This window comes from Saimiri boliviensis, chromosome 2 (assembly GCF_048565385.1).
Source record: "Saimiri boliviensis isolate mSaiBol1 chromosome 2, mSaiBol1.pri, whole genome shotgun sequence".
Classification (NCBI taxonomy): domain Eukaryota; kingdom Metazoa; phylum Chordata; class Mammalia; order Primates; family Cebidae; genus Saimiri; species Saimiri boliviensis.
Window position 1 is genome coordinate 143,945,798 of NC_133450.1, and position 12,242 is coordinate 143,958,039.

The 12,242-nt window shown below is 46.4% G+C and overlaps 1 protein-coding gene across 2 annotated transcripts in view; it reads right to left on the reverse strand.

The window, feature by feature from the left end:
* ABL1 (ABL proto-oncogene 1, non-receptor tyrosine kinase) overlaps nt 1-12,242 on the reverse strand; it is a 162,038-nt gene that overhangs the window by 22,235 nt on the left and 127,561 nt on the right. For both annotated transcript variants that reach the window (XM_003920868.4, XM_003920869.3), the window contains exons 2-4: nt 9,955-10,128; nt 9,094-9,389; nt 157-429 (exon numbers count right to left, since the gene is read on the reverse strand). In XM_003920868.4, coding sequence (XP_003920917.1) covers nt 157-429; nt 9,094-9,389; nt 9,955-10,128 — 743 coding nt within the window. The remainder of the gene's footprint in view (nt 1-156; nt 430-9,093; nt 9,390-9,954; nt 10,129-12,242) is intronic.

A 12,242-nucleotide genomic window follows, 5' to 3' on the forward strand; every position in this document is an offset into this window, starting at 1 on the left:
AGAAACAAGAATGACCTAAGACTGAAAGTCAATTCCTTGGTACCAATAAAGCCCTCAGATGGCCGGTGGAAGGCAGGCTTCTCGGCAGGTGCGTTGGCTGCTGCCCACAGCCGCGTCACCCCACATACCCTGGGCGCCCCGGTGGTCCCGGCCTACCTTCAAGGTCTTCACAGCCACTGTCAGGCTGTACTTCTTCCACACGCCCTCGTACACCTCCCCGTACTGGCCCCCACCCAGCTTGTGCTTCATGGTGATGTCGGTGCGCTCCATCTCCCACTTGTCGTAGTTGGGGGACACACCGTAGACAGTGGGCTTGTTGCGCTTGGGGGCTGGATAATGGAGCGTGGTGATGAGCCCGTCGGCCACCGTCGAGTGATGATGAACCAGCTCGGCCAGGGTGTTGAAGCGGCTCTCGGAGGAGACATAGAGCTGCGGGAAAGCAGGAACAGCTTCAGCGCACAGAGGCCAGTTTGGCTGAGGTTTAATTCACTGCACAGCAAAACCTCAGAGAGGCGGTTCTCCACACAGGACCCAGTGTTTAGAAAACCGCTTCTGCTGTCTTTCTCTCTGTGTGCTGTAACTTACTTGCTCAAGCAGAAAGACACAATAAAAGGTCCCAGGGCCTCCGTACCTGCTGCTGCTCCCTCTGCCTGAAATCTCCCACCCTCTCATCTTCCGTGCCCAGTTCTCACTTCCCGTTCCAAGGCCAGTTTAAATGTCCGTGAAGTCTTCCCCAATTACCCAATCGAAAGTCATCACCTGGCACTGGTTGCCCTAGCACCTGTCTTACTTCTCGGCATTGGACCCACCACTAGCTCATAATTTCCTGTTTATCTGCTTAATTACTGTCTGTCTCGACCTAACAGCAGGGAGGCTTCATGAAAGCAGAGCCCTAAGCTGTTTTCATTCCAATATTGGGAACAGGAAATCAACATGTAACAAGTACTCAATAAATAACTGTTGATCAAATTAGCACACAGTAGAACTTGGTATTTGCTGGTAGGGAAAAAAAAAGAATTTATTTAATTTGTAATTTAAAAGGAATAAACCTAGAATGAAATAGTGATTAGAAGATGAAAACCACTAAATACATCCAACACAGGGAAGCAAAAGGAAGGATTTACGACACAAGATCATGTGGTCCCCGTGTGAGAGCCACAGCAGCTGAGGACCTGGGGGCCGACCCGGCATGCAGAGTTCACATCTGGACACAACAGAGATGGAGGGGAAGGAGAAAGAGCAGGCTGGCAGGAAGCAACAGGGGGTGCCAGCTACCTGTTTTCTTCTCATTGGTGTGGCAAGGGAATGCTTCCTTACCAAAAACAATTCCACATTAAAATCCACACAAAATACCTGGACTCCAGGCACATAACTGAATCTACTGGCTTGCTCAGGGCAGCCAACCATCACTGAAGGTGGAAAAATGACTTAAAAACACGACTGGGCATCCAGAAGACTTGTCCAAACTGCAAAGACGTGGGAAGAAGAAACAGATTTGGGATAGTGGGGATGCGTGGGATGAGAGGGAGAAAAGGGAACAGGATCAGCCTTCGACTATCACTGTAATATGTTATTATTTAAAAAAAAGGGTTCTTGCTGAGACTGTCTCTTTGAGGATGGAAAATAAAGGCGGCGGAAGAAGCAGCCTGAAATACGCACAGTAGGGCCAAGGCCTTTGGCTGTGGGTTATCAGGCACCACTACTATAGGTCTGTAATAGTAAATAAGAAAAATATTTTTAAAAGAAGGTAGCAACAAAGTATACAAGTCAGTCCCATCGACAACTCTCAAGAAGGTAAAAAGGATTTTTCAACAGCGAGGTTCCTCTCTCGTTTTGCTTGGGGAGACAACACAAGTGCATTCCTAAAACTTCGGCAGGCCAAAGGCACACACTTTGGGGTTATCATCTTTTGGTAATAATCTTACTAAAATAAAATTCTGAGAAAGGCAAAACTTGTCCAGAAAGATTGTTCCACTCTGGGGAACTTGCTCCTGGTATAAGGAGTGTGGCCTGGGGACACTGGCTTATCCCTCTGCAAGACGAGGGCCTCTGAATGGCGGGACTTTTCAGGATGTGGTGGCCCCAATTGGATTCTTGAGAGCTCTGAAGAGAAGCCTCTGAGTGAATTGCTCTAGGGACATGCCATGAGTCATGCCCAGACCCAAGAACGCGCACACAGGAATGCGTCGGGGAGCGGAAGTTGGCCCCGCTGAGGCTGCGTTAGCTTCACACCCACACAGTGACGTCCACTCACTCACTTTAGTGCTGTACACAAAGAAAACTGAGTGCAACATGGGGTCAGCCCCAATTCCCCGCCCCTCCGGAAAAGTCTGTCAGCTGTCTAATGACTTCACTGCAGGTGGCAAGTGCTCCCACCCCTCTTCGCTGTTAGCTCAGCGGATGGTGTATTCCCTACCAAGGAGTCTAGAGAAGTGAGAAAAGCCATTCCAAGAAGACGTTGCTGGAGTCACAGCACCACTCTCCTACCTTGGAAATCAGTGGCACGGTACCAGGTCACAGAGCCCGTGTGGCCTGAGGGCCCCAGGGCAGGACACCTGGGAGCAAGTCTCATTATCCCTCTCTCCCTTCCGAGCAGGAAGCACACAGGCCTCAAAGGAGTGCTCCCCAACTGGTGGATCAGTTCCCTTCACTCCAGCATGGAATGCTAATGGCTCCTCTCTAAGTCCTAGTTTGTGGCAGAATTTGTTATTGGGCTCATTTGATTCCCCCATAGGCTACTGTGTGAGAGATTTCAGTTACAGGCGGTTTCATTGAAAGGCCCAATTTTATCCTTTTCAATAATTAACAGACCTGTGACTTAGTTCATTCTTCAACATAAAACTTACATACTGACACTTACTAAATATTAAAACCATTCTCCCTCAAATGCACGGCATATTTGGTTCACAGCCGTCTTCCCCATGTCCCATTAACAGTCAAGGCTGGCACTTCCTTCTGATTAGTTCTCGTTTTTGAGCAGCATTTGCTGGGGAACTGTGTGATCATCAGGAATTCGTGGCATGTTCAGGGAAGAAAGTCAAGTTAGTGTCATGAATGTCATGTCATTATGCTATGCACCTGGTTCCATTAACACTCAGGTGCTCAGCCAGGGCTGCTGCCTCTCCCTAATCATGCATGAACCTAAAGGATAGGACTTGTCAAAAAACTCTTAGAACAGCGTTTTGCAGGGCACAGTGGCTCACACCTGTAATCCCAGCACTTTGAGAGGCCGAGGCAGGCAGATCACGAGGTCAGGCGTTCGAAACCAGCCTGGCCGACACAGTGAAACCTCACCTCTACTAAAAATACAAAAATTAGCCTGGCATGGTGGCGGGCGCTTGTAGTCTCAGCTACTCGGGAGGCTGAGGCAGGAGAATCACTTGAACTCGGAAGGCGGAGGTTGCAGTGAGCCGAGATTGTGCCACTGCACTCCAGCCTAGGCAACAGTGCAAGACTCTGCCTCAAAAAAAAAAAAAAAAGAAAAAAGAAACAGCATTTCTTCTGACAGGCCTAACGGAGTTTAGACTTGTGCAACCTTTGGCTGCCTTGGGTCCTTGGACCCGAGAGTCCCACCTCAGACATACTGTTTACAGGTTGCTCAGCCAGGAGGCGAGTTCCCCCGAGAGCTGCTCACACACAGCGGAAGGCAAGCCCTGCAGTACACAAGAACAGTCCAAGCTCCTCCACCAGGGCAGGTGAGCCGTGTGCCTGCTGAGCCACGGTCAGGGCGGGTAAACCTTAAACATCCAGGAGGCTGTGCAAATGGTCCCTTCCTGCCACTCTGCTGAAGCTTCAGGCCCTGGATCTGTCACTTCAGCAGACCATGAAAATAAATGTCAACTGGGCAAATTTCTTTCAAGAAAGTAAAGACTCTATTAAGGCCTAGAAGAAATCGAGGAACATGACAGTGGCATCTCACAGAAGTCAATGAGGTGTGGACATAAACATTCAGAACTAAGAACTTCAGGCAGGGCCGGGCGCGGTGGCTCAAGCCTGTAATCCCAGCACTTTGGGAGGCCGAGGCGGGTGGATCACGAGGTCAAGAGATCGAGACCATCCTGGTCAACATGGTGAAACCCCGTCTCTACTAAAAATTAGCTGGGCATGGTGGCGCGTGCCTGTAATCCCAGCTACTCAGGAGGCTGAGGCAGGAGAATTGCCTGAACCCAGGAGGCGGAGGTTGCGGTGAGCCGAGATCGCGCCATTGCACTCCAGGCTGGGCAACAAGAGCGAAACTCCGTCTCAAAAAAAAAAAAAAAAAAAAAAGAACTTCAGGCAGGAAGTGGTGAAGATAAATCAACCTTCAGTTCTGCTAAGTCAAAAGAGGGTTACAACTTTGGGAAGTATTAGAAAAATGAGAGGCAAATCCCAGGCTATCCAGAGATTTTTGAGACCATCAAGGCTCCCAGGAAATGGCAATGGCTCAGTTCAGCACCGGTCCCTTCAAGAGTCCAGCTCAAAACCCCCAGTCCCCAGCTCTGGACCTTGAGCTTATGGTCCCGGGTGACTGATGAGCCACAGGGCTGCTGAAAAGCTTACAACACGAAAAGAGAGGTAGGTAAGAGCCAAGAGGGTAGAGGCAGAAAGAAATCCTTTGGGGCCTCACAGAAGAATTTCTAAATTCAGTTGTTTCCTAAAGATTAGCTAATTTAAAAATAAGAACTAAACTTATTCAACCCCAGCCTGTTCCTCCTACCAGTATTAAATTTTCCCCTCAGAAATCCAAAAAAGGGGCTGGGCATGGTGGTTCACGCCTGTAATCTCAGCACTTTGGGAGGCCGAGGCAGGTAGATCACAAGGTCAAGAGATCGAGACCAGCTTAGCCAACATGGTGAGACCCCATCTCTGCTAAAAATGCTAAAAATTAGCCAGGTGTGATGGCACATGCCTGTAATCCCAGCTACTCAGGAGGCTGAGGCAGGAGAATTGCTTGAACCCAGGAGGTGGAGGTTGCAGTGAGCCGAGATCGCGCCATTGCACTCCAGCCCGGGCAACAAGAACAAAATTCCATCTCCAAAAAAAAAAAAAAAATGAAATCCAAAAAGGATTTCATCCAAGTTCTGCTATGTGAGCAGCATTTTTCAGCACCAAGCCACAGGGTCACAAACGCACAGCGGTGGGAGTTCCCTTTAATGATGCTCCCTCATTCCAGTGATATGATCCCACCCAACACATCGCCCTCGAGTGCGGCCCTCACAAGAAGGAACATCTTCAGATGGTCTTCTAGGTGACACTGTGGGCTCAGGAGTCCCTAGGTTCCCAGACAGCTGATGGGAGACTCTTTGCCAGGGAGGGAGAAAGGAGGCAAGATGCCAAGGAAAGTATGATGCGTTGCCCAATGGGGGACACTGGCTGATCAGATGAGCTCCCTGTGCTCTCCCTGGAATGAAACAAACTCACCTGGCACATCCTGGCTTTTAGACAGAGGCATCTTAGGCAGATTCTCCCCCTTTGGATGAATCTCAAATTCTGCAAATCACGTATACCATATGTAGGCCTTTCCCTGCCCCTTTGAACAGTATTTTAGACCAACCCCTAGCTAATGAGCTGTCACACTAGGTCATGCCTGCCTGCATCTGTTCCAAGGTTGCTGATTAAACAGCTCTAGGGAAAAGAAACCATTATCTTGTTCAGTACAAACCTCAAGTGATTATCTTGGTGCAGCATGACTTGCCTTGGATAAATAGCACAGATGGGAAGCAAGCTGTCTGCTCCAGAAAATCACTCCCCATGGGCAGTACACCCTGGTGCTCTGATTCACTAGAAAGGTACCCTTGTGGTCTGAAGGGCCCACTGCCTTGCAGTACATCCCTCAGAATGGAAGGACGTAGCTCCACCTCCAGGATAAGAACAATAACCCAAAAAGCTAAATGCCAGATATAGGTGATGGGGAAGAAGGCAGCAAATCACACTGCCACGAGTGTATCTATGCAACAATCTTGCATGTTCTTCACATGTACTCCAAAACCTAAAATGCAATTAAAAAAAATAATAAATAAATAAATAACAACCCAAAAAGCAAGTTGACAGGCCCATGTCTGGTCACACGTGGACAACAGGCTCTGCTGGTTTAGTGGCTTACAACTAGAATTAAAAAAAAAAAAAAAATGAAATAGAACAGAATGAAATACAAAATATCAGGCCGGGCACAGTGGCTCACACCTGTAATCCCAGCACTTTGGGAGGCCGAGGTGGGCAGACCATGAGGTCAGGAGTTCAAGACTAATCTGGCCAACATAGTCAAACTCCGTCTCTACTAAAAATACAAAACATTAGCCAGGTGTGGTGGTGTGTGCCTGTAATCCCAGCTACTTGGGAGGCGGAGGCAGGAGGATTGTGTGAACCTGGGAGGCAGAGGTTGCAGCGAGCCACGATCACGCCATTGCACTCCAGCTCAGGCAACAGTGTGAGACCTTATCTCACACACAAAAACAGTCAGAGCGTGTTACACACAGTGAGGGCAGGTTAAGACTTCATGAAACTTCTGTTACATTGCGAGGTCTGGGTGGTGATGTAAAGTGAGTTTTTCTTCCAGTGAAGCCAGATTTTTTAAAAAGTCTGAAAGCCACCTCGTATCAGCCTTATTTATAATAATGAAAGACTGGAAACAACCTAAAAGTCAACCGGCATGGGAACCACAGAAATAAGTTACAGTCCATCCATCGTACACAGTCACTGGTAAGAATGAGGCAGCTCTAAACCTCCTGCCATAAAACGATCTGGAAGGTGTATTCTCCATGGGAGAAGCACAATGCAGAACGGCCTGCAGCAAGCATCATTTGTGTGCCTTTTTGAATATAAACATCCATACAAACATCTATATACCATCTATGTCCAGGTAACTCTGGAAGGAACTGCTAACAGTGCTTGCCTCTAGGCAGGAAAAGTGAATTAGGAGACAATTACTTTTCACTGTAATTCATTTTGTTCTTTGGATTTTTTTTAACCATGTGGATGCATTACATACTATTAAAAAAAAAAAAAAACAGGCTGGGCTTAGTGTCTCAGGCCTTTAATCCCAGCATTTTGGGAGGCCGGGAAGGGCAGATGGCTTGAGCTCAGGACATTGATACTAGCCTGGGCAACATGGTGAGACCCTGTCTCTACTGAAACTACAAAAATGGCCAGGTGCAATGGCTCATACCTGTTATCCCAGCACTTTGGGAGGCTGAGGCAGGCGGATCACCTGAGGTCAAGGAGCTGGAGATCAGCCTGACCAACATGATGAAGCCCTGTCTCTACTGAAAATATAAAATTAGCAGGGTTTGGTGGTGCATGCCTGTAATCCTAGTTACTTGGGAGGCTGAGGCAGGAGAAATGCTTGAACATGGGAGGCAGAGGTTGCAGTGGGCCAAGATTGCGCCACTGCACTCTAGCCTGGGCAACAAGAGCAAAACTCCATTTCAAAACAAACAAATAGTTAGGCATGGTGATGCGCGCCTGTGGTCCCAGCTTCTCAGGAGGCTAAGGTGGGAGGATCACTTAAGCCTGGGAAGTGGAGGTTGCAGTGAACCAAGATCACACCACTGTACTCCAACCTGGGTGACAGAGCAAGACTCTGTCTCAGAAAAACAAAAACAAAACAAAAAAACACCATCTGGACCACCTTAACCCACCTGTCTACACTGTACCTCAACTCCAGCCTGGTGCAGTGGAGTAGACTGTGGGATGCAAGCCTATTCCATCAATGACTCACCATGTGATCTCAGGCAAGATCTCTTCATGCCTCCCTTTCTTTAATGCAAAAATGCAGGTATTACAGCAATACCTCAGTAAATGTTCACTCCTCCCTTCTCTTTATGGACTCTTAAGGACTCTTTATATGAAGACCACAAAATCATATACACAAACTCCCTTACAACACTACACTTTGGGTTTGGAAAGCTATGAGCTTGATCCTGGTTTTCATGAATAACTGCATATGTGTATGCATGTATGGGCACACACTTTTCCATGAATGTGTTCATCTATAGGAAGAAAGCCATATGTCAGGCTTCTGCGGGGGAGGTGCTATTAAAGCGGTCTTTCACTTTAAGGAAGTTTAACTATTTGAATTTTTCTCATTGAGGATGATTACTATCATTGTAAAACATATATATATATACATATATATATATATATATATTTTTTTTTTTTTTTTGAGGCAGAGTTTCACTCTTGTTACCCAGGCTGGAGTGCAATGGCGCAATCTCGGCTCACTGCAACCTCTGCCTCCTGGGTTCAGGCAATTCTCCTGCCTCAGCTTCTCGAGTAGCTGGGATTACAGGCACGTGCCACTGTGCCCAGCTAATTTTTTGTATTTTTAGTAGAGACAGGGTTTCACCATGTTGACCAGGATGGTCTCGATCTCTCGACCTGGTGATCCACCCGCCTCGGCCTCCCAAAGTGCTGGGATTACAGGCGTGAGCCACCGTGCCCGGCCTGTAAAACATATTTTTTTTTTTTTTTTTTTTTGAGACGGAGTTTTTGCTCTTGTTACCCAGGCTGGAGTGCAATGGCGTGATCTCGGCTCACCGCAACCTCCGCCTCCTGGGTTCAGGCAATTCTCCTGCCTCAGCCTCCTGAGTAGCTGGGATTACAGGCACGCGCCACCATGCCCAGCTACTTTTTTGTATTTTTAGTAGAGACGGGGTTTCACCATGTTGACCAGGATGGTCTCGATCTCTCGACCTTGTGATCCACCCGCCTCGGCCTCCCAAAGTGCTGGGATTACAAGCTTGAGCCACCGCGCCCGGCCAAAACATATTTTTAAAAGAAGGAAACTTCTTGTAAAAAATGTGTCCAAAACCCAACAGATACTCCTCCTATTTTAAGTAACTTGCTAACAACAAAACTCTAGCAAAACAGTAAGAGAATCATACCAGGCCCAAGAGCTTGTAATCTCACAGAACCGATCCTCAATAAAGGGTCTTCATGAGGCTAATGGAATGACTCCTACTGTTTACTTGAAAGCTTCCTTAAACATCTTCTTGGCTGAGCTTTCTTGCAATAACTTATCAACCCGACAGCAGGACCTGCGGGTTCACCCGGCCAAGGACCAACTACCAATGCCCCTGCCCTGGGCCCATCAGCCCCCTGCCAGGGGTCCCCTACCTTGCCATCAGAAGCAGTGTTGATCCTGTAATGGTACACCCTCCCTTCGTATCTCAGCGAGATGGACCTCTGGCCGGGACTGCTCTCACTTTCCCGCACCAAGAAGCTGCCATTGATCCCACTGCTCAGCAGATACTCAGCGGCATTGCGGGACACAGGTCCATGGTACCAGGAGTGCTTCTCCAGGCTGTTGACTGGCGTGATGTAGTTGCTTGGGACCCAGCCTTGGCCATTTTTGGTTTGGGCTTCACACCATTCCCCATTGTGATTATAGCCTAAGACCCGGAGCTTTTCACCTTAGAAGAAAGGAACCAAATCAGACACGTCAGCTTTGGAAACCAGCTTCATTATTTTTTCATTAATACTTGTATAGTTACTAAAAATCCCCAAGTTCCTAAATATCAATTTCATTTTAACAAGTCCACATGAAGACATGCATTTACAAGTGTGTAAGAATACATGTTTATATCTGAAGCTTCCTGTTTGTCCTGAATAGATAGGTAACTATATAGCCTCAGTTTTTATAAATCAATTTTGTTTATCTCAGTACTCTGTTCCTAATATAAGGCACCATTTTAGGGAAATAATGGGTTTTCTTAGGGGGAAAACTACTTTCAGTATTTGGTCCAGTTGTTCTTTTCAGTATAAAAATTAGGGCAAGTTGTGTTTTTGCTCGGGGCTATTGTACAAGAACTCCTCTAAGGAGAGACGACTCCCATAGAAACATGTGCTGGTTGTTTCAGACGTCCCTGAATTCCAGACTTCAAAGCGGTTCCTCAACAAGCAGAGGGTGGCGGTCAAGCCGCAATTCCCTGATCTCTGTCTCCTGCAATCACCACTAGCTGCCCACAGCCCTTTTACCTTTAGTTATGCTTAGAGTGTTATCTCCACTGGCCACAAAATCATACAGTGCAACAAAAAGGTTGGGGTCATTTTCACTGGGTCCAGCGAGAAGGTTTTCCTTGGAGTTCCAACGAGCAGCTTCACTCAGACCCTGAGGCTCAAAGTCCGATGCTACTGGCCTCTGAAGGGCTTCTGGAAGAGAAAGGGGGGAACAGAAAAAAGACAAAGGAAGAGAAAATTAGGAAAAAAAAATAGTTTTATTCTCAGAAGCAAAAAAAGTTTGTTGCCAACATTACACATTCCTAATTTATTTCATTTCTTAACATCAATACATATTATTATTACTAAGGTGGATTCTCAAAAACTCTTCCTTCACTAAATCTTGTAAAAAAAATCAAGTATTTTAATTCCAAGGTGGTAATTATTGTTCCCAAATAGATAGAGCTTCTAAAATTCATTCATTCAATATGAGTTTAGTCAAATGAAAACAGCCGATCCACATATGTCTTTGCCTTTTGCTTGAAATATGCAGTGAGCCGGGCAGTGGTTCACGCCTGTAATCCTAGCACTTTGGGAGGCTGATGTGGGTGGATCACCTGAGGTCAGGAGTTCAAGACCAGCCTGGCCATCATGGTGAAATCCCATCTTAAAAAAAATAAATAAATAAATAAATATATATATATATATATATATATATATATATATATATATATATGCAGTGAAAGTTTCCTGCTTTAGCCGGGTGCAGTGGCTCACACCTTGGGAGCCAGCACTTTGGGAGGCCGAGGCGGGCAGACTGCCTGAGTTCATGAGTTCAAGACCACTCTGGGTAACATGGTGAAACCCCATCACTACTAAAATACAAAAAGCTAACCAAGAGTAGTGGCGGGGTGCCTGCAGTCCCAGCTACTCAGGAGGCTGAGGCAGGAGAGTCACTTCCACCCGGGAGGCAGAGGTTGCAGTGAGCTGAGATCTCGTCACTGCACTCTAGCCTGGGAGACAGATATAAGACTCAATCTCAAAAAAAAAAAAAAAAAGAATTTTAAAAAACCATAAAAATAGAAATCATTAACTAAAGTAAACCTTCAGGAGATGTTTCTCTGAAAGAGTAAATCCCAAATTATGTCACTATGATATCTGGTAATTTTTATGATCTTAAAAGGAAAGCCCAGGCATGGTGGCTCCCGCCTGTAATCCCAGCACTTTGAGAGGCCAAGGTGGGCAGATCATCTGAGGTCAGGAGTTCAAGATCAGCCTGGCCAACAATGTGGCGAAACTCCGTCTTTACTAAAAATACAAAAATTAGGCCGGGCGCAGCGGCTCATTCCTGTAATCCCAGCACTTTGGGAGGCTGAGGAAGTTGGATCACCTGATGTCAGGAGTTTGAGATCAGCCTGGCCAACATGGTGAAACCCCGTCTCTGCTCTACTAAAAATATAAAGATTAGCTGGGCATGGTGGTAGGCACCTGTAATCCCAGATACTCAGGAGGCGGAGGCAGGAGAATCATTTGAACCCAGGAGGTGGAGGCTGTAGTGAGCAGAGATCGTGACACGGCACTCCAGCCTGGGTGACAAGAGGAAGACTCTGTCTCAAAAAAAAAAAAGCAAATTAGCTGGGCATGGTAGTGTGCGCCTGTGATCCCAACTACTCAGGAGGCTGAGGCAGAAGAATCAGTTGAACCTGGGAGGTGGAGGCTGCAGTGAACTGAGATTGCCCCACTGCATTCCAGCCTGGGGCAACAGAGTGAGACACCATATCAAAAAAAAAAAAAAAAAAAAAAAAAAAGAAAGAAAAAAAAACAGGAAAATCCTAATTTGAAAAGAATTGAAGGATCTACCAGATGCTTGAGCCAAACACAAATGGTAACAAAATTATGTTTTAGTTTTCCTTCTTTATGGATTTAGAGGATCCCCAAGCATCCTTTCTTGGGTAATAATACCATATCAGGGGTGGGCCTGATTCTGAATTCTCTCTAAAAAACAAAAACAAAAAACCCACCTGAGAGACTACGCTAAACTTCTGGAAACATGACCAGAGAACTTTCAGAAATGGATGTGCTCTAAAATATCTCTTTGGGATAAACCAACAGAATTTAAGTAATAAAGGTCTTCAAGTCTAGCTTTTGTATTACTAACTGAAGTCAACCTTCAGGAACTATTTCTCTGAAAGAGTAAGTCCCAAATTACCTTATTACAACATTTGGTAATTTTTCTGAATTGAGGGCAAAGATAATCTCAAGAAACAGGGTCTTGTAACACTGCCATCTCCTAGAGTGTGGAAGAAGTTTAGTGACATATTAGGCCC